This window comes from Lytechinus pictus, chromosome 2 (genome assembly GCF_037042905.1).
Source record: "Lytechinus pictus isolate F3 Inbred chromosome 2, Lp3.0, whole genome shotgun sequence".
In the NCBI taxonomy this organism is placed as follows: domain Eukaryota; kingdom Metazoa; phylum Echinodermata; class Echinoidea; order Temnopleuroida; family Toxopneustidae; genus Lytechinus; species Lytechinus pictus.
Window position 1 is genome coordinate 46,028,101 of NC_087246.1, and position 23,484 is coordinate 46,051,584.

Sequence of the window (23,484 nt, forward strand, 5' to 3'; positions counted from 1 at the left end):
CTTTTTCTCTCAAACCATTGTAAACTGTTTTGGAATGATAAATTAGATAATTTTCTTCACCATTCACAAGTTATGAAAGAGCACTTTAAACATAAGTAATAAACAATGTAAGGGTAATTTTTACATATTTGGCTTTCCATAATTTAAGCACAGAGTGAGACCATGGTTCAAGTTAAACCTGACTTCAGAATATGGGCCATGGGCTTTAGACTGAATGACAATTAGACAAAGTGGGTATTAGACTACGTATAGTGTAGACCAAGCAGCCATGTGACCAAAGTGATAATATACCAACTGGTTGTAGACCATGTGAATGTAAACTTCATTTTGTATTTATTTGCTCACAAATACCTGGTTTCAAATCAATGTTTCGGTAACTGTAAATTTTGAACAAAAGTATTCTCTTCTATAAGATCATGTTATCTGAGGTAGAAATGAAACCCTGAAAGTGAAAAATCAAATGTCAAAATTATTTATCATGTGGTTCCAAAGATATAAAAATGAGGTGCCCATCAAACACAGTGTTATTTTTAAAGAGTGATGCAGAACCTTTTCATGAACTATTCAGTCTCAGATATCGTGATTATGATATTTATTTTAAAAACCTTTGTATTTCTGTTTCTCAATCATCAGTTTTGCAACTAGGTTTATTCCATATAAGAATTTAACAATTTTTCATTCCAGTTTCCACAGATTTTTGTAGTTGTTTTTAATAGTTTCATTGGTTTTAGTATTATAATCTATCATTGTTATGGTAAAGTCCCACCAATGAAAATGACTCCAACTTGTGATATTCCATTGCAAAATATGTAATAGCTTTATTCTGTCTGGGTCAGTTTAACATTGAAACAATTCATTTTAATAGGCTATTCAACCATCAGAGAGAAAATGTGTTTGAAGTTTAGTGTATTGATAAACATTTCACTCTCTTTATGTTTAGATGAAAAGTGAGGCAAACCAAAGTTCAAGAAATTGTAAATAAATGGAAAAAGTATAAACTCTATAAATAATGTGCATTCATCAAATTTTATTTTGTTCAGTGGATCGTAGTACAGTATTCGTAACTAATCACATCAACTTCCATGCTACCTATGAACTTATCTCTTTTTGACATTTTCTTATGACCTTCCATTTTCGCATTTAGAAACAATCGGGAAGGCTGTCCTATGATTCCTAGAGCTCTGAATTATATCATTTGACCGCCATTATGATTTCAATATGATATCTAGTAAATTCACTGTTTGCAACCAATTTGTAACATATGTGCATACATTTGCCCTACACTGTAATGCAGTGCTGTAATTCAGCAAGACCCAAGTCCCTCATTTTGAAAGAGTTTCAATATGAACGTCCGATGGGACCCATAGTATAAAGTTATTATTAATTACCATCCAATGTTAACTACCATGGCAACAATGCTCAATAGCCAGTCAAAATTAAGGATTTCATGGAAGTTCTCATTGGATGTAAGTGATAGCTGAAAGAGAATCAACCTGGTGAGTGTTTCAAAAAGCTGTTCGTAAGATTCAAATGACTTTATGCAAGACTGGTGATCCTTTCTTGCGGTATGTCATTCCCTATGTAATTGAGTTATGTTCCAGTCGTGCGTAAAGTCGTTTGTAACTTTACGAACAGCTTTATGAAACACCCACCAGGTGTACCGTACATGCACTAGTATTCAACCTGTTTGGAGAATAGCTTCAAATATACAGAAATGGGGAATCTTTATTACCTTAATTTCATATTTCCAAGAGGAAATTCAGGGTCGTCTGTTGCCAGTATCAATCTGTCAACTGTATTTTGCGGCGATGGCTTTTTGCACTAGTATTCAACCTACCAACACTAGTATTTAACCTACCATCACTAGTATTCAACCTACCAACACTGGTATTCAACCCAGTGATGAAGGATGGCGTGATCGCACAATCTTCCCTTGCCCCATCCGACTATGGATTAGACCGTTTGGAATGAGACCAATTGGGGAATTGATCGAAGCCAGAAGGTCTGAAATGAAATACTCTGGGAAGTTATCCAAATGAATTGTTTCTGTTGGGTTGAGATAGTGAGAGCAATGAATATATCTAGTTGAGCAGTCTACACCATTTGAGATCTATCATCACCAGGTTGAATACTAGTCTTTTTAATTTGATCCTCCGTGCATACAGTCAAAATCAACAGATTGATTTTAAAAAATACTGACAACAGACTACCCTGTAAATAAGAAAGGTCTGAAATGAAGATAATTTCCGTTTCTAAATACTTGGGAAAGTTCTCCAAATGAATTGAATTCTGTCAGGTTGGATATTAGTGCATGTACATGTACGGCATAAGATAGTGAGAGCAATGAAACGGGATGGAAGAAATGCTGAATAGCAGAGATGCATGAGAGGAGGTGATGGAAGGTTGAATTTGTAGCAAGTGAGATTAAACAAGTAGGATCTGGGAAGAACAATGTATGAGGAGAATGAGTGGGAAGAGAAGGCGGCGAGTGAAAGGGCATTTGACAGAGGTCAGTCCGGTAGAAGTGAAGGCAGTTTAATAGGGGGGGTGAAAATGGGAATTATATTGTTGCCCACTGACAAAAGGAAACTCTGTGGAACAAGTTTCTTTGCATATAAGGAAAATTGTGTCATTGTTTTATGTTGAAATCAGGGGCCTGTTTCATAAAGAGTTACAACTGTTGCAACTTTGCCATTATGGCAACTACCATGGTAACCTTGATTTTGATTGGCTGCTGAGCCCTGTTACCATGGTATTTGCCATAAAGGCAAAGTAACAATAGTTGTAACTCTTTATGAAACGGGCCCCTGTAGTTCCTTGCTTTTGAAAGGTCTAGATTTCAGAAATTGGGGGCTATACGACTCCCATTCCTTAGCACCATGTAGAGCAGACAGAAAATATTCAAAATCAAGAAAAAATGTTGATCTCCTTCTTTTCTGTGGACGGCAGTTTAGGCCTACTGGATGGACAATAAGAAGTGTATGTTGAGATGATCATTTGGAGTAGTTATGATTGGTGTGATGATGTAGTTGTGTCAAAGTGTTGGATGTACTACGAGGAATGCCGGAGGGGTAGGTGGTGAGTGTGGTAGTACCAAAGCTTAACGGAAACTGGTATGCAACAAGATGTGGATGAGATGCAATTTGGTGTTATCCTACTGAAGAGAGTGGTAGATGCAGCAGTTATTTTATTTTGATTGAGGTTGCAAGAGGAACATTCGACCTAATGGGAATAAACTGTATACAGGTGAACTTTCATATGAAAATGGTTCCGTGACATTTGCTCCTGCAACGACTGCTCCAATGGAACTTATGCACGTTAAGCCAAATATAAAGCCTAACCTCCAAAACTAAGTAAACGCCAATCCTTATCTTTACATTTTTCTGAACCAAAAACTCTTATTACAATCCTAACTCTAACCCTATGCCCTCTGACTTATTAAAGGTCAAGTCCACGCCAGGAAAATGTTGATTTGAATAAATAGAGAATAATCAAACAAGCATTATGCTGAAAATTTCATCAAAATCGGATGTGAAATAAAGTTATGGCATTTTAAAGTTTCGCTTATTTTTCACAAAACAGTGATATACACAACTCAGTGACATGCAAATGAGACGGTCGATGCCCCTCACTATGTCTTGATTTTTATTGTTTGAATTATACAATATCTCATTTTTTACAGATTTGACAATAAGGACCAACTTGATTGTTGATCCATATAGTATTAAACAATGCTAATTGCACATGTTCAGGGAGGAATTAACCGTTGTTTCACACGACAATGGAGAAAATTTGAATATTTCATATAATAAAATACAAAAGAAATAGTGATGTCATCAATCTCCTCATTTGCATGAAATGTGAAATTAAGTGAAAATCTAAAATGTAATAACTTTCTTATTTTACATCCGATTTTGATGAAATTTAAAGTGTCATGCTTGTTGGATTTTTCTCTTTTTATGCGAATCAACTTTTTTTGTCCTTTAAGACAGGAGCATATGTCATGTCATCAAATTAGTACTGCATAAATCAAACTTTCATTAGTTGAATAATTTCCTATAACACTCATGGCATTGTTTCAGACCAGAATATGTAAAACGTGTTATTTGCATTCAAATTAATTATAATTTTTGCTAAAAGTCAATCAGATTTCTTAGGTCCAAGAGATTTGAATTTGGCAGTTACCTTTAAAGGGGAGGTTTACCCTGACAAAAAGATTATGGCAAAAATAGCAGAAAAATTAATTAAAAACATTGGCGAAGGTTTGAGAAAAATTTGTGACGTATTGTGTGAGCAGCATTTCGTATGGAAAAAAATTAAATATCATTTTCTCAGAAAATCGATTTTTATTGTACCTTCAGTATCACTACACAAATTATTTCACACCGGTTCCTAAAAAGAAAATAAAAATATGTCATCACAATCAATTTAAAAAATGAAATGTATGCATTTTATATTACACATGTGAAGCAGCAACTTGTTTATGACGTCACAAATCAAAAACTGAACATTCATAATCTTTAATGGATTTTCCTCAAACCTTCACCAATATTTTTTTATTATTTTTCTGCTATTTATAGAAAAAAGTTTTTGTCAGGGTGAACTTCCCCTTTAATTGCCAAGGTCAAAGCAATTTTCCCCACCAAATCATGCAAACCCGTGTTCTGTACCTCTTGAAAAGACAGTTTTTTTCTGAATTCAAACAGATTCCTAAGCTGGTAAAAGATTTGACTTGGGCAAAGTCACCCGTGTTGGTGTAGAGCAGATTAGTGAGTGAAAAATCACCAAAAGTGAAATAACCCCCAGGTATATTATTAGGCAAAATTTTAAATTAAAATAATAAAAAATGCTGAATATTTTTGCAATGAATGTTGCCTTGATTTCTTAACCCTAATGTTTCTGGTATGTCAGACTAAGCATTTCTCAAAAATGTGATATGAACCAATGTTACTTACCACCCAAAAACCAATAAGTCGCCAGGTAAGGTTCTCTGTAGATAGCCATAATAGTAATTTAGTCTCCAAAACAAAAAATTAAAAAAATAGCTTATCTGAAAGAGCAATTCTTCTTCATACTCTGAAAATGAATTTCCTCTGCATTCAAGCGAGTACTTGTAATGGTTATTGTTGGTCAATTTTAACATATAATAAATCATTTTAAAGCTTAGGAAGTGAATTTTCAAGCTCAATAAAAATCACAATATTCATTTTGGTTGACTTATTGTTGGTTTTGGGGTGGCAGGTCACAAATAGAAAACAAATAGGCCTATTGTTTTCTTTTCTTTTTTTCTCTTAATACATCATTATTTAAAAATTGTTCATTAATTGCCATACGGCAGTCAAAATTCATAATTTCTGTGATGTGGGGCCAAATTACCAAACTCTGTTAAGGTTCAATTGCCTGAATGCCGAGGTTCAGGCTCTTTTCCGGGGGGAGGGTAAAGTCATCTGGCATTGTTTGTAGCAAGAGCCTGTAATCCAAGCTGCGTGGGGGAGTAACAAATTGATGCAGAGGTTTGAGTTTTGAGTCGTGTCTTAGACGGTGATGTTATAGGTCAGTCCTAGATGTATGTAATAATATCTGATTGATGTCTACACGTCCGAAAAAACTCAATTAGACACACAAATCCACCAAGAATTATCAGATGAACATACAAACAGCATATTAAACACAAATATATATCTCGACAAAGACTTCGAATAAAGAGCGAATCAGTAACAGAAGATATTGAATGTATAACATGGGAAACTTTATTCAATCAAAGTTTGTCAAATAAAACAGATTGTATTTTTTTTAGTCCATATTCTTGGTGGTTTATATCATATGTACATTACTTTTGTACGTACAAGACATAGGGGACATTCAAGCATGTATACAAATATTGAATGTATTCCACATAAAAATCAAATATTAGAATAATATCATGACTTACTTCTCATAAAAAATAAGATCACTTGGACATTTCTGTATAAATTGTTTCTGAGATATATCACAGCTATTATTTTCATACCCATCACCGTATATTATATTTATTTTAAGAATCGAGTGAAGCTTCGTAATATGGCCAAATAATACTTTTTATTTTGCATAATTCATATGAAACTGGTGCTTGCTGTAGAGGAAAAAAAGTTTCATCAGCAAGAATTAATGTTTGCTGAGATATGTCAAGGTCCCATGTCTATGTGATTTCAAGATCTATAGGCTTCAATAGTTAAAAACATGTATCCTTGAAACTATGTGAAGGTGAACATACAACCTACACCAATTCACCTTTTCCCCAAAACATACCAAATTTCATAACAAAAGCAGCATTTTTATAGATTCCTCTGTTTATGTATACCTATTCAAACAGAAACGTGACATAAAAATACATTCAAATGAATTTCTAAAAAACAAAAGGGGGTAAAGATTTTTTGGCCAGATTCATTCATAAATGAAGTCATGTAGTCCCGCAAATAAAAAAAAACGTGTTGGAAAAGCACTTTAGGCTTAACCTTGCAATTTAAATTACATAATATGTACAGATATGTATATACTCCAGTAAAATAACGCCGATTGGTTCCTGGCGCTACGACCACTATAAAGACTGATGTATAAAAGCTTACAATGCTATGTAATGTCTGGGCTCTATCTACATGTACATATCTTTTTGCTACAGACATTTTATTAGTAGTTATGACAGTTATAAAATAGATGCATACATGTATTGGAGAGGTACAAGACATTCAATCTATACAAGCACATATTCATCATTGTTTCGATAAAAAATAATAAATACCATAGGCACATGTGTTATTCAAATAGTCGTGAAGAAAGAGAAAACTGAAAAATTGTGGCTTTCAAAATAAACTTAACACATGGAAGCCTGATTGCTCGCAAGATGTACTTTGTCAACTATACTGCAGATAGACTTCAGAAATACAATGTGGTAATGTACAAAGAAAACCTCAACATGCTAACGCCTATGTTAGTTGCTAAGGTTATTGTGGAACATGAGAATAATTGCTGATACATATATATTAAAAAAAGTGACTTCTAACCATTATGGAGGAACATATAAGTTCTTGAGAATATCTACAATAACAATACAAAAGTTGAGGGGAAAATTACAGGTTTAGTGTTGGTTGGTGTCAAATTAGTGTCACCTTCAACACCTATGAAAAAGATTTGGTGTTCATGATTTGACATTTATTATTGTATTCAGTCTCATAACGCTAACACCTGAACACAAATAAATCATTCATTATCGCATAAATTTCTTGGTTGTTTCCTAACATAATTCTAAAAGAATAATTAAAGTAAGTTTTAACATTTATTGAAGCTTGAAAGAGCACCATGACTAAAACATTAGATTACAATAAAAGAGGGGTATAGAACAACACATAAAAGAAAAGCACATCTATGATTAGAATAGATGTTTAAGCTGCACTGAGGTATGGTATCTTAAAGAAAATAGAAAATGAAAAAGAATAACCCTACATTTTGATTGGGATTCTTTTTTTTTTCCCACATACATGTAACATCTTCTGATTTTCTTGTTAAATTCCAACACAGGTATTTAAAGAGAAACTTGACCACAAGTCAAAAACAAATAAAGCCCAATTCTCATTTTGAATGACTAATGATAATTTAATGCTATTAAAGGAAGGGTGCACTTGCATTTGATTCACTGGGAATTTCTATTGTCATGAATTCAACTGTTATTCCAACACTCATCTACAGGATAGATAACTGACTGTGACACTGAAATGCTTGAGGTGACATATTCAATAATTAATCGTACAAACAGGGGTATATCTTACAGAACATAATAATTTCAATAATAAAGAAATCAATGTCTCATGACATCTAGTTCTTTTAGAAAACATTAGTATCTATTACAATTGCAATATTGTACAGGAATTTTCTTATACCATTTTTTTTTCTTTTGATGAAAAGGACAATGTGAAAAAAATAAACCCAATAATAAAGAACATTCCTGTATACGTGGGCATGAATTTGGGCAATGGTATGAATACACATGTTAAATATCATTGTAAATGTAATTCATGTCCACGAAACAATGTCTAAGTAGAAAAATCACAATGATAATAAAATACCTCTGATTTAAATTTCCTTATAAATTATGTATTAGATACAAATTCACATTTCATTCTTTGATTGATCAAAATCAATTTCAATTTATTTCACCTTACTTTTCTTAATTTTAATAATATTGTGTAAGATGGCGTCATACATTTAGAATATATGCTGAACCACGATCAGAAGTGTTCCCACTAATGAAAATCAATAGATTTCAATATTGGGGTTGTGGTTAAAATTTTATCCATATATATATAGTTGACTGATAATCCTACCAATAATGTCCCGATTTCTCATATTACATAACTTGCCATGCTATGACCATTTGTTCAGATACTTGGGGGAGGGGGGAGGGGGGGGGTAGGGATCAATACGAGACAGATAACCACATAAAATTCCTGGACATAGAGAAATATATAATTGAAAAAAAGAAAAGGTCTTGGAGATTGCGATGAATGGATGAATGGTCTTGTCGTATTCAAAATATAGTTTTCTTTCCTTTGGCCTTTTTCGGATCCAGTGTCCTGTATGAGACAAATGAAGAGAAAAAGACAAAGAGAGAGTGAGAGTCATGTTTAGGAGTGCAGCGATAAGGATGAGAACAAAAGATTAAGCGATAGACAAAGGATAGAGAGATAGAATGAAATGGAAATGTTGAAGTGAAAAGAAAGGAGAAAATATGAGAAAGATTGATCATTTCATTTTCAGCAAAATCAAACCTCTTGATGTAAAAAAAAGTGAGACAATGCACATAGATTACTAACGCATCAGAACAGATGGCACAATGCACATTGAGTTGTTATAAACATTACAACAAATATCATGCTATCATTCTAGGAGCAAAATAGTACACGTCATGCTGCAAAATTATATTCTTTTTTTTTTTAGACTTGATGACTCGTAGCTTAATTACGGATTGACATAAGAGAATGGGATGGATCTTGCTGTGCAACTTCATCTCAAATCCAACAATAAGTCCAAAATGAATTTTCAGATATTTTAATTTCATGAAAAAAGTAAAAAATAAACAAATGCAGATCCTAAGCTTTGAAAGTATATGTAGCTTAACAAAATAGATCAACAATAAACTAGACAAGTACCTGATTTAATGAAGAATTTTAGCAAGAGCTTCAGAAAAATATTGAAAAAAAAACAAAAAACGGAGGTTTGAAGTATGGGTTCACTAATGCATGGCTCATGCATTCTGTGCAATTTGGATAAAACTTCCATTAGTCAGGGGGAAAAAAATTGTAAAAGAAAAACTTGTATCTAATTTCTGGTTTAAATCGGTAACTTTGCTAGAATGGGGTAAAATGTTACTCATTTAAAATAGCTAACTTTTCAACTTTTGATTTTCAGAGACAAGTTATTATTTGGGCTATTTCCCAGAAGCCTTGCCAGGTGACTTAGTGTTGGTTTTGAGGAAGGTTACAAATGTACTACCATATCAGACAGAGATATAACTGTCCAGCAATTAAGATGATAAATGCTCATTGGATAGCTTTTCAAATGAGTAAGAAACCTAGAATCATTTTGGTACCAGTACTATATTCAGACGATACAAAACACTCTCTTTGTTCTACTTCTGTGCAACATAATATGAATAACAAAATATTAGCAAAACAATAATACTGATACGAGAACAAAACTGGGAATGATCTGTAAGAGGGGGGGAGTGCTTTGAAGATTATGAAATGCTTACTACTTCTACTTGCTGTAACCAATGTTTATCGTGGATACCAGAAATAATACAGAATTTAAAAAAAAATCTTTCTTTGCAGGAATTTCCATGCAGCAGTGAAATAGCAAAGAGAAAGGCAGGTTCTGTTCAGGGCATGTGTGTGTGTGTGTGTGTGGGGGGGGGGGGTTTCAAAATGAAAAGGGTAATTGACAAACACTAAAGCTGATGAATACAGGCATTTTGGAAATGCATTCACGTTTAAGTGGAAAATATTTTAATGCCACAACCAGTTCTTGCTCAATCCTCACCATGTTAAGAAGATTTTTTACTTTTGTATTTATTTTTATTCTCTCTTTTTTACAACGGCATCCCTAGAATCCGCTTATTTTAAAAAAAATCAAATATCATCATTGGTGGTTACTAGTCAGTCTACAAAGACCACAATCTTCACAACATTTTTATACTGACTCTCACTGAAACAAACATGAAATAATAATTAAAAAAAAACAATAGCATGCTAAAATCAAACAAACACTGTAAACAAAGCAAAAGAAACAAATGCAACAAAAAAGAATGAATTTAAAACATGCAAAATTTAAATCCCTTGTTTTCCATCTATTAAGTTGTATATCAATTGGTTTTGTTTGGTCCCATTTACAATAAGTACTATGATTGTGAAAAGGATATAATCATTTAGAAACTTAATGGTGATAATATCTGGTACATGTACAAATCTTACATAACTGTATTTGTGTATGAGAGTGCTTTCTGAAAAAAATATGTACACATGTATTGTGAAATTGAAATAACCATGAAAAGTAAAAAAAGTTATACAAAAAAAAACATTTCAAGAATGTATGAAACATTGAAATGTATGAAACCTACTCTGCAAACATATCATTCTCAATGAATGTAGTCGATAATTGATATGAAAACAAAAGTGTAAAGTATAAAATCCAATCCCAGTAAGAAATACTGGTGCACATTAGGTAAATGAATATCAAACATCATAATTTCAACAAAATCATATTTCAGTATAGTAATCTTAGCACGTGTGAAGGCTCATGTACTTGGTTAGTTTCAGAATACTCTCTTCAAAAACAATTCTTCAAAAACAAAGTCATAAGATGTATTAGTAAAAGCACAGTGTCTAGGAGATTACAATCTTAACAGATCAATTATCAAACAGAATATATATAAAACATATCAATACCAGATTCTGCAATTGGTATCATAATCAAATATATAATTCCAAATGAAAAACCAAGCGACTATTTGTGCTGAATGCTGTCTCAGTTAGCGGGTGATCTGCAGAAGTGATTAAAAGCTAAGGCTGCACGATGTATCATCCCTCAGGAATAATTGAAATTGTGTTTACACATACCATTTTTTTCAGCTAATGGTAGCATCAAAGTAAACTGGACTTGGTGGGGAGGGGGGTGTTAGTGCCGATAATTTCAGAGGCCTAACCCTTACACTTGAGCTCTAGTCAGTTGGTTTAAGGAAATATGATTAATTCCTGCCTTTTATGACATTCTTCCCCTGACTTACATGTACAGCTTTAAGACAAGAGGCGTATTATATGAAAACCTTTCAAACCAATTTTTTCAACCCATGGATAGGAGACATCACATGTAAATGACAGGATAGGACCTATTGAAAATAAGTGTTATACAAGCATAACAAACAGGTCACCCGTGCGTTGTCAAGTTATTTTACCCTCAAAATTTCAAGGATTTGAAATAAATCCAGATCGCCTGTGAATACTGACTGCCCGAATAATGGGGTTATGTTTAAATCTTACGGATTAACTTTAAATGTGAATATATTTAAATTCAAATATTTAGCTATATATATTTAAATCCATTTTAAATCTAAATCTAATATTCAACTGGTCAATAACCCCAGGATTTCTTTTAAAATCTTTTGAATTTAGAAATTATCATGAAATTGGAAAACCAATTACCATTTATTCATCAATGTGCAATTATCATTGTATCGTGCAGCCCTATCAAAATCAAATGAAAAAAAAACAAAACACAAACATGATAGTAATAAAGCAACAGCGCCAAAATTGGACTGCAACTCAGAAAAGCCTCAGACTTTACCTTTGGGAAGCATCAAGAGACCACCTCTTGCTCAACGGTTTTCTATCAAATCACGAAACCAAAAAATAGCATTGGATTGTATAGAATTCACAATGAAATATTTTTCTAAGGAATACAATGCTCATGGTTTGTAGTCTATCGATGGAATTATATCAAACTGGAAGTATGTTCATGCTTGCCATTATATTGTGTAATATAGTATGCTTGATATGATATATTATAACTTGGAATATGTGATTATGTGATTTTGTGAAAATGTACCCCCCCCAAAAAAAAAATAATAATGATACTAATAACAATAATAAAATGAAAAATAAAATAAAGAAATAATAAAAAATAAAATTACTAAATTAATACATAAAATATAAAACAAATATAATGAAGTAAAAATAATGATAGACAACTGCAAATTTTATTTTCAATATTTTCAATAGACACAGGAAATAAAAAAAAGTAAATGAATGGATCATACTATCATGAATATTAAAATACATAAATGAAAGAGGGGTAAACCATTTAAAAGATATTTGGAGATGTAGGAATGTCATACTTATGTCCCTAAATAAAATCATCCGAATCCTAATTCATACTTGTCTACTGTCTATTTTGTGAAACCTAATTTTGAAATAAAAAAATTGTATGAGTAAATAAGTGATGAAAACATCTATCATGAGTGTTGTTTGGAGTAATCAATAAATGAATAAATAAATGGTGTTACATGTATGTACAAATTATACAGATTTTACACACAATACCACTTGATGTCAATGGTACAAGAACTGTATGATGCAAGAAATTATGTCAGAGCGATAGTTTGAGAAAGACAAAATAGTTTAATGATGCCTTGAGTGGCTAAAATTGGAATAATGTAAGGATGTGAGGTTTGATGCAATGATGATCTATTGCGAAGAAATATACCATGGCAAAAAATATTCAGGAATTATTCCCACATATTACTTATAATGGGTTTCAATATGAAATGTATTTGGAATGAAAAAATATTAAATAATTTTCTCTGCCCTTCTAAAATTAAGTGACATTCACATATGATCCATGACTAAAAGTACTAAAAATAACAATCATGCATTTTCTAGAACCACTTCCCCCCAAGCTTAAACTACCATCACAGATTTACACATATGAGGCAAAACCCACAGACATTATAAAAGAAGCTAACAAGAACGCAAAAAATTAAAGGGTGTTCGTTCTTTCATACATTTAAGATGCAACACGCTTCAAAGACAAAGGGAGAAGGGAAGATGTTACGCTTCATAAAACACATACGACATATACAGAAATGTCTATTTTGCAATGAGAGATATATAAAAAAATAGCTGATGCAAAATGGATTGAGAGAAAGGTGAGACTATGTAAAAGTGAACTGAACAGCAATTTTCTTGGCTTATTGTAAGAATCAATGATTATCTAGATGTAAATCTGCTTTTGTACTTCACTTAATAATCCTTCTTCCTGCTATGGTCGATTGCTGTCCTCAATGCTAGGCTGTGTTCACAATCCATATGAACAGAGAAATTGTACCAATCTCATCCAATGCTCTAATCCTACACTTTGCAGTCTGAACGTACCCAGGTACGTCGTATTGCGTTATATCACTGTTTTCATTTGATTTTCAAAGTATACCACCCACATTTTATGGTTGGCCACACCACCATTGAACATAACCTTGCAGTGATGGGTGTGTTTCACGAAGCATCTTGTCACTGATTTTCCCTGACAACTTTGCTTTTGGGCCAATCAGATGCAAGCATTTCAGTAGCTTATAACACTTTTCATTGAAAAACCACCGACTCTTTGTTCCCGGAAATGCTCCCCTTGGGTTTTATAATGCATATGACAGACCAAACTAATGTCTCTTTGCACTAATGCACTTTGACAGATAAATCATTACCCAAGTCATTGGACTGAATCATTCACGTTACAATAAAGGAAGAGAGGTGAATATCTAATGAGCAATGATGGTTAGAAAAATATCTTAAATAAAACATTGAGACGATAGAAAAATTCAAGAACACTGAGCAATATAGAAGTGAAGGTGATGGAAAAACAATACAAGGAAGCTCAAGAAACAAGACAATTAAAAGACATTCAGGAAAAGCTCATGACAAATATTGATTTTGAAGGAAGAGAGCATGCGATTGGGAAGGAAACTTGGAGCCTTTTTTGAGGGATAAGGGCCAGGGTTAGAACATCAATGACAGTCATATGACAGGATATCTAACTTCAATAACATAAAAAGATAACAACATTCATGAAAAGCTCATCATGCGCAATATCAACAATCACTGGCACTAGCTGATTAAATCTGCCCTGGATATTCACATTTTAGCCAAATGGCATGCAACTGAGGAAGACGAACATAGCTTGTTTTCATTCTTGAAATACGAAAGACATGTATTTCCAGAGTACTAGTATCACACTTGGTGTACTATGCCCAAATAAAGTCACATTGAAACTGAATGAAACTTAACAAACATACAACAGAGTTCACAAGCTCTACAACTCAGCAACTAAAGTGGTTGGGGTATTATACCACAAGAACCTTTCACATTGAGAAAACTTTTCAACATTGAACTTTCAAACAGCATTTATCCATGCAGTGTACAGAGTACAACGGGACTGGAAAGCTCTTCCAAAGGCAAGCACAATGAAACATAGGTATAGGCAACCTCATGAAATCACTTGCTGACTTGAGTGAGATTGACTATATACAATCAAGACTAGAAACATGCAACAAAAACACAACCAAAATCCTCCAAGATTTCAATAATTATACAAAGTACACAGACAACTCGAATAGGAAAATAGTATTCATTCATTTAGATGCATTCTTGAGTAATACTTGCAAATGAAAACAATGCCACTATGTGTTTAAGAAAGCATAATTATTATTGTTTTTTTCTAGGACATTCTCTGAGTGAAACCATCTTCCAAATCCATGTTAGGAACTACCCTACCTTAAGAAATTTCAAAAACACTTAACAAATAGCTCAACAAGGGCAAAAAATCATTTCCAGAATCATGAAATTACAAAATCTGCTTGGTTGACTTGCAGTAACATGTTACACCCCAGCAAGGACTATATGCAGTATATCCCACCTTGAACCAGATTCTTTACTCTAGTATAAAAAAATTATGAATGTCTGTTTGAAGACATTTTCGATTGACGCTTTGATAACCAAATTAGTCTATATTTGCTCTCGAAATTCTGATTTTTTTTTAACAGCCCTAAATAAGGATGATTCAAGATGACTTGAAAAGAATTGCAGCCCTGTGCAATAGATACATACATGTAAATACAAGAAGTATCGTAAAAACCATGCTAATGGCACCGTGTATTCAAAATGTGTCTAGTCTTTGCAACTATTTTATGTGGTGAGCTGAATCTACTAATATATTCAAGGAGGATGTATTTCGATTCCCCATAGTGGCAGTGTTTCCAGCATCACATGTATTCGGGAATTCAAATAATGGATAATTCCATTTCCCTACAGGAGTCGTCCGTATACCCAACTAACATGCATCATTTACCGGCAGGCAAAAGTTAGTTCCGCCATTCCAACTTACGAATAAAACAGCAGGGGGAGATTTCTGTCGCGGGGAAGGCTTGACCTCAAACTACGGGTGCGCTACATACGCATGAGGTGATGTGATGGTGATGTGTATGATGAATTCTCTTTACGCTTAATTTTTTTTGTTTTGTTCCTAAATGGTGTTAAGTGTCCCCCGCGACCGAGAGAGGGCGCTGTCAATCGGCAGTACTACTGAAGAGCTTGGGCGGCTTCATGAGTATGCTCTTCTTCCTGTGGAATGCAATTTGCATGGCCCACAGTCTGTAAATACACAGGTTATATGTAAATGAGGCAAGATGGCCGACTGGCAGGACACCAGACGTACACAGCATTGACTTAACGCACGTTTATGGATCAACGTCAAACGATGATACTGCATCGAGTCTCCAGTCCTACAAAATTGCTGATTTTCATATAGTTTTCATGCATTGCATCTAGCATTCAAGTGAGATTTTCATAAAACTTAGCTTTTCGTCTACATAGTGATGATAATGCCTATTTAATGTGAAGTGAGCTTGGTATTATTAAAAAATGGCAATTTCTTATATGTTTTTTAAAAGAGCAAATGGTAAGACATGCATTTTATTTGTCTTTTTATGAATTATATGCTTGAATAATACAAAGCAATGAAAATTGCATGATATATGTGACTACTCCGTTACATTTCTTGCAAGCCAATAAAATGAAATGATTGAATTGGTCAATGGAAGAAATGAATACAATATTTTCTTTGCTCATTATTTCTTATAAAAGCATGAAGTACTACAAAATAATTGATTTATGAATGTAGAGGATGAGAATAGAAAATAATTTGACCTTCACCAAATGAGTGAAAAAAGTAAAATACATTCAAACTTTCACTTGTGAGGACAGAAAGCAGAGTAAATTTTTTGACAAGAATTTATGCATAGTTACCCTCCTTTCCTTCAATGCAAATGAAATTTGAAATCAAAGAAAAAAGAAAATATAGGAATTAAAAACCAAAAGAGAAGTATCATATTGACTTTTTTTTCACAACCAATGTCCTTTGCGTATCAATGGTAACTCAATTCTCAGGAAGACGACTAGTCCATAAAGGCACAGCCAATGCTGCGTTGTTCACTTGCCTTATTTCAAGATGATACTTGACTAAAGGATTTGTGGAATCGCAGGAAAACCAATTTAACAACTTTTTAAAAAAAATCCAGAAAACTTGTCTTGAAAAAAAAAAGGAATCGAAAGTCCACTGGACCGAAATTCAGACCCTTACAACTGCAGAATAATATTATTATTATAAAGTATATACTAGTATCTTATTCTGATGAATTGTGAAAGTAAAGCATTTACCTAAATGTTCATTTTAACTATTCAACTAAATGATGAAATTATAATATGTGAAACTCAAAATATTAGAAATTCTCACAGCTGATACCAAAATATAATCTAAATAAAAATGGATTAATGGAATCACACATTGACTCTTAAATTGCAATAATTTAGGTAAAGACTTTTGTATCTAGGTACCTTCCCGATACATATATCCATTTTCATTCCATTGTCAAAGATTTTATACAACTGAACCCATATGACAGAACGGACTTCTGTTGTCTTAGTTTTTTCCTATTATTTTTTAAGAATAACTAGGTAGACAGACCATTTTCTGGAGTTGGATTTTTCAATGATTTTTTTTTTTTTGGGGGGGGGTAGATTCCATGGATTCCACAATTCCTTCTGTAAAAATAACCTGGTATATTTACAGACAAAGAGGGCAGTATATATCCTTCATTGGCAAATAGAAAGCCAGAGGAAAGTAGATCCATTGCTCATTTTTCTCCTAAATCTGAATAATTCAACATTATCCACAAAAGACAAAGATGCTTGAACTAAAAAATATGCTTTTCATAATTCAGTATATTCCACAAAAATCTATAAAGACACTCTAGTCTTTCGGCAAACAAAAGAATAAACCAAAACAGAAAACTTGTGAAACATAAATCTCATAGATAAAAGAAGTTTCCAACGGTGAATAATGGAGATAGCGATAGATGAAATGAGATGGTAAGATGTGGGTGATTAAGAAATGAAGAAAAGTAAATATCATCTTTGAGCTAATTTAAGCAATTAGTCAGGTAGCCTAGTTCAATTCTACAAGCATTAAACTAGTAATATATGTAAAATCACTTGTTTTGCTTATTTTACTGTTATTTGCCAGTTATTTGTCTATCAGATAGGTAGTAAAAGGTAGAAGGTTAAAATAGATGGAGCTCTTAAAGGCAAAGACTAGCCTGTTAATATGTTGGTTTTGATAGAAACCACTCCAACAACATATACAATCTGTTCCAGTTGTAATAAAAGGAATTTAAAGTGGAATTAACTTGGACCGATTGTCTGTTCCAACAAAACCAACGTATTATCAGAGTGGATTTCTTTGCATCTATCTGAGCACTACGATATCTAAGGAATAATTCTACTCAGCTCTCATATATGTTACATAACCATTGCACAGGAAACCACTAAACTTCTAACTAAATTTATAAGAGGCATCTCATTAGCATACAACTTACAAAGAAATCTTATTTGCATGGCTTCTGAAGAGGTTAATCATTTAAAACCAACCACCCATAACAATATTGAATATATCAAATAAATATGCATCAATATGTGCTTTAAGTATATCCAGCCGGGGTATGGTGCAATAAAATAGTTATCTAGAATCATATTCTAACCCCCATGACTTGGAAGGATGCCAGGGCTCTATTTCATAAAACGTTCTATGATAGCAAGTCTTGCTGGAATGTCAGTTACCATAGCAACAGTGAAAATTCTGCTGTTTGATTGGCTCTTCCAATGAAAGGTGACTTTCCAGCAGAGTTCCTAGCGACTTTTTATGAAATGGGACACATATATTTTCTTTTCTTGATTAAAAAAAAATTGCCATCCCCTTTTCAAGTAAAAACACCCGATTTCAAATGCTAGTTTATTCCCTTTTTATTTCAAAAACCCAAAGCTGGAAAAAAGCGAAGAGTAGAACTTACTTTGATCCTTTATGTTGTTCATCCCTTATACGTTGGTTTTCATCGAAAGCTTCCTTCTCTTTCTCAAAGTTTCTCCTCTTTTCTTCCAAGTCACGCTGCTGCTGTTCCAGGCCCTTCTTCATCTGTTCCAGACGTTTTTGCATCTACGGGATTATTGTACAACAAAAAGAAGGTTTTTGTTCACTGGGTCTACAAGCAACTGGTCTAAAGGATAGTCTAATACCACATGGTCTAAACCCATTTGGTTTACTATAACACTTCACTTGGTCTAATACCAACGTAGTCTAATTTCCATTATTTATTGATTGACTCAGTTCTGAAAGTACTGTAAAAGTAGATAGGAAAGTATATCGTTTCAAGGCAATGCCCCGTTGATCCAATTTTTACTTTGTCAAATGAAAATTTGGTTCCTAAAAAAAATTAGTTCTAACAAAATAGGCTAAGAAGTGTTAGATCAAGTTGATATGAGACGAAATGGGTATAGCCCATTAACTGGAAATTATACCAAGTACCATGGTAACGGGACTCAGCAGCCAATCGATATCAAGGTTTCCATTAGAGCAACCATATTGCACACCAGCCAATTGTTCTCATTTGGTAGGGACATTACTATTTTGGGGGCAAAGAATATTAACATTTAAATTTGATGTCTTATTGAATACAAACTTTAAGAATGTTCCTATTTCTGGAAATTTCAGTGTAATTTGTTTGTATTTCTTGGCTGCCAGGGTGGGCAAGTATGATATTGGAAAAGTTAACCAAACACACCTTTATGAAACGTGGCTGAACCTCTCCTTGGTACTTAATGCTGGTGTCTGGAATGCCCAAAGACTATCTTGAGCTTTGAGCATACTTTGTTAGGTAATTTACCAATGGTCTTGCAACTACATTCCCTTTTATTTTGGCCCATAGTGTCTAATTTTAGTTCTAGTTCATTTGAAACCAATTCACCTACTTATCATTTGGTCTGATTGTCATTTAACCCTTTGCCTTTTGTGTAATTTCCAGATCGGCTATATCCACTTGCTCTAACACATTTTGCAATAAATTGAAGATTTGCAATTGATTCCTGGTGACATATTGTGCAATGCCCCTTAGTGTTAAGAACACTTCAACGTTTTAATTGGTATACATACATCGGCTTCTGAGTCTTCTAATCCCTTCTGTTTTTCTTTGACCTTCATCTCAAAGACTTGTTCCATCTCTGATTCCATCTTTCTCATCTTCTTGTCATGCTCAAGCTTCTCCTCCTCAAACTGTGCTATCGGGTTCTTTGAGCTAGCCCTAAGATACAAGAAAAAAAAGGTAATTTTATTAGATATTTGTATCATAACAGTAATATTCTGCTTTTATACAGTGTTTACAACAGAAAATGATGTCTGTTAAGTGCTTTAAAGATACAGTGGTGCTAAAAAGTTAGTAAACCCACCAGAGAATGCACTCCTTCATGCTGAGTGTTGAACATAAACAACGCTACTGTCCAGAGAGTCCACAAAAACAAGCTATATTGAATGTAATATTACATCACCTAGCTTCACAATCAAATATCTAAAAGAAGGCAGAATTCGAAGACTTATAAATATGTTCCTTTTCTGGTGGGGCTTCACTAACTTTTTAGCACCACTGCATATTATTACCCCGGCCATCGGATCCTGGTGGGTGTTTCATAAAGCTGTTCGTAAAGTTACGAACGACTTTACACACGACTGGAACCTGTTCTTGGGTCATAACTCAATTACATAGGGATATCAGATAGCACAAGAAAGGATCACCAGTCGTGCGTAAAGTCATTCGTATCTTACGAACAGCTTTCTGAAACACCCACCAGGTTTCCCCACACACAATGTATGCACTTTCTCCAATCCCTTGGGAGCATACCATATCCCCAGACAAGACACAGTCCAGATATAAGGACTGCTATGAGAGACATAGATGTGTCTAGGTCTACTGGGGGCTGTTTCATAAAGCTAATCGTAAGTTAAGAGAGACTTTAAGAATGACTGGTGATCCTTTCTCGTGGTAAAAGATATTGACCATTAAATGTTCATTGGTGATTATTAGGAGCGTAAGAAAGGTTCACCAGTCGCTCTTAACTTACGAACAGCTTTATGAGACACCCACCTGGGGACTGAATAGGGAATATACCCAAGCCAGTAGTACACAGGCATATTCAGTTCACTGCAATACCTGTGGGCTAAATCCATGGTTGGAATTTTTATTTTATTTTTAAGGGGCTGGTTTTTAGTCAGTTAAATTACATTTGCTTCCCTAAAAATCAAATTACACAAGAAAGAATAAACACTAAAATATTAATGCCTCTGAGCAATGCTCTTTTCTACTTCACTATCCATCACACATTCAAAAGCTGGAAGTGTTGCTGTTTAAAAAAAAGGGGTTATGTTCAACGGAATCTTACTTTCCGCCTCTCTTAGCGTCGCCCGACGTGACTGCGGTGAGTTTACGACATCTGAAGTTCTCATAGTGGACATTGTTGGTCACATCTTTGAGGTCTTGCATGTGTGTTCTGATTAGCATGTTACGAAGAGGAATGAAATCACAGTGTTCCAAGTTCTCGACTGCAAGCAGAAAATAAAAAAAGACGATGAAATTAAGAACTGGGAGTGTTACACAAAGCAAACAGTCAAAGATTTTTATAATCGTTATAAACTACTGGAAATCCACCCTGATTTTCCAAGAGCAAATTGGTGGGTGAAAATCATTGACAAAACTCTTCATGAAATGCCATCCCTTTAAGCAGTTACCTACTGGAACCCAATAGTCACAGTACAAAGTCTGAATGAACTCTGTTGTTAATAGCTTAATAAGCATTGCAGTATTTTGACGGTATGAAAACATATATTTGTGAGATAACACTCATGAAAATTTCAGCCATAGAACAAATTTGGCAAATTTGGGGAATGCCATATTTTCATAGAAAATTTCCATTTTGTGTGAAATGGTGTGGAAATTAGTATATCATTCATGACTTGAAAAATGCTCTTTTTCCACATTTTATTAAAACATTCAATATAGAGGGTCCTTAAAATTCAGTTTTGTTGCCAATTTGAGAGTATACAATACTTAATAGTATTCTTTTTTTCACATTACCTTCAGCGATTCCCCAAGGATACTGTCGACCTCTGACCCGCTTCCCGCTGACCTCCATAATGTGGTTGCTACCGACAACGGCAAATGGAACCCGTTCCTATATGACATGGAAACAAACAAAAAATATTAAATCGGCAACTCTGATTTTTTTCCCCCTTCAAATTCATTTCAATATTTCACATTTTAAGGTGAAAAAGCATGTCTGTAAAAAGGCAATAGCAGTTAAGAGAGGTGTACTTTCTACATATACAATCAAATCACCAAGCAAGCAGGCATTTCAAAGATCTAGAGACAGAACAAATCATCACAAGAAGAAAAGCATTACAGCAATATACATACAATTCTAAAATTTCTTAAAGGTCTTCAGAGTCTTCAAATTATTTTCAGCAAAGAATGAAATAAAGTAGGACAGAATAGAAAGATATATGAATATGTACATATATATAATGCAAAAGAAATAAACGGTATGTATACATCTAATTTCCAATTGCATGTAGAACCAATAAACTGTATGTTTATTTCCATTATTCATTTGTATGACAATTGGGTCTTAATGTTGAAATACTCCAAGAAGTTACATTGTAAATAACCTGCTGTCAAATAAAATCCATAAGTTCCCACTTAGCAAAGCATATTTACAAACAAATAAAACAGAGCTGCATTTTTTATTGCACGCTTATTAGAGTTAAAGGAATGACAGAAAATAGGTAGGACTGTGAAGAAATCATAGAACTTGTATATTGGATAGAATACACTAGCTTAAAGGATTTGAAATCCAAAAAATTTTGACTTCAGCAAATGTATAACTTGTACAACATTTAATATATCATACTTCATTCATTTCAAGTTCATATATCACTTAGACACTATGGAAGGAATAAGTTTATATTCCATGTAATACATGACATCACTTTAATATCACTTTTAACTACAAAGAGAGAATAGCAGTTATTGACTTAAGCAAATGTATGACTTGCGCAACATTTAAATATATCATACTTCAACCATTTCAAGTTCCTATATCACTTCTTCCCTATGGGAGGAATTAAGTTTGTCTTCCATGTAATACATGACATCCCTTTACTATCACTTTTAACTACAAAAAGAGAATAGCAATTATTAACTTATTATTCACTTCTTTTTGGGGGGGGGTACATTTTTTATAAGGAAACACAAAAAGCAGAGGAGGACAATTCACTACCACATGAAGGCATGCTCAAAAAACAATACATGAAGACTGCTAGTCACACTTCAAAGGGGGAGGGAATGTATTATCACGGGTCGTCTACTGACCAAGTTGTCACCTGCAACCCCAAAATCCTACAAGTCACTCAAAGGGAATTTTGAGATTTTTTTAGTGAGCTTGAAAAAAATTGTGTTTCAGAATGATATAAAACTTGTAAAAATTGATTAATAACAACTCATCGAAGTACAAGATTGAATGCAGTAGAAATTCAAGGAGAGATTCAGAGAATATGGCGAAAAACAAGGTTGGAAGTTCGGGGTTCATTTTAAGCCATAATGTGTGCACACTGTGCAATCTTGGTGAAACATCCAAGGCAGTCCAGAAAAGATGGTGTAAATGAAACTCTGGTATCTCAATTTTTCTAGAACTTAAGAACTTCAGATTTTGGTAGTATGATGGCTATTTATTTACAAAGAACCTTCCATGGCAACACATTGTTGGTTTGGGGGTGGCAGGACACACAACTGTCATTCACCAAGAATTGTCATAGTAATGAGTGATTCTCAGCCAATAATAATCAAGGATTTCGGTTTATTTTCAGTGACAACTTGTGAATGATCACCACTTTTATGAATAGGCACCCTGATATATTCTGACTTCAGAGTTGATTCATCAAGAGCTAAAAATCAATCTCAATATGGTTAACAATCAATTT

The 23,484-nt window shown here is 33.7% G+C and overlaps 1 protein-coding gene across 4 annotated transcripts in view; it reads right to left on the reverse strand.

Annotated features, from left to right (window-relative positions):
- Positions 1-5,727: 5,727 nt before the first annotated feature.
- Positions 5,728-23,484, reverse strand: part of LOC135153129 (septin-7-like) — a 32,066-nt gene continuing 14,309 nt past the window's right edge. The window contains exons 5-10 of one of the 4 annotated variants that reach the window (XR_010292620.1): positions 21,584-21,680; positions 20,892-21,051; positions 19,612-19,759; positions 18,476-18,618; positions 15,457-15,692; positions 5,728-8,606 (exon numbers count right to left, since the gene is read on the reverse strand). Coding sequence is in view for 2 of the 4 variants with exons in the window: in XM_064094919.1 (XP_063950989.1) it covers positions 8,561-8,606; positions 11,872-11,913; positions 18,476-18,618; positions 19,612-19,759; positions 20,892-21,051; positions 21,584-21,680 (636 nt within the window). In the remaining 2 variants the exon portion in view is untranslated. Of the gene's footprint in view, positions 8,607-11,871; positions 11,914-15,456; positions 15,723-18,475; positions 18,619-19,611; positions 19,760-20,891; positions 21,052-21,583; positions 21,681-23,484 lie in introns of all 4 variants that reach the window. The other 3 variants (XR_010292619.1, XM_064094919.1, XM_064094920.1) reach the window with 3 other exon arrangements.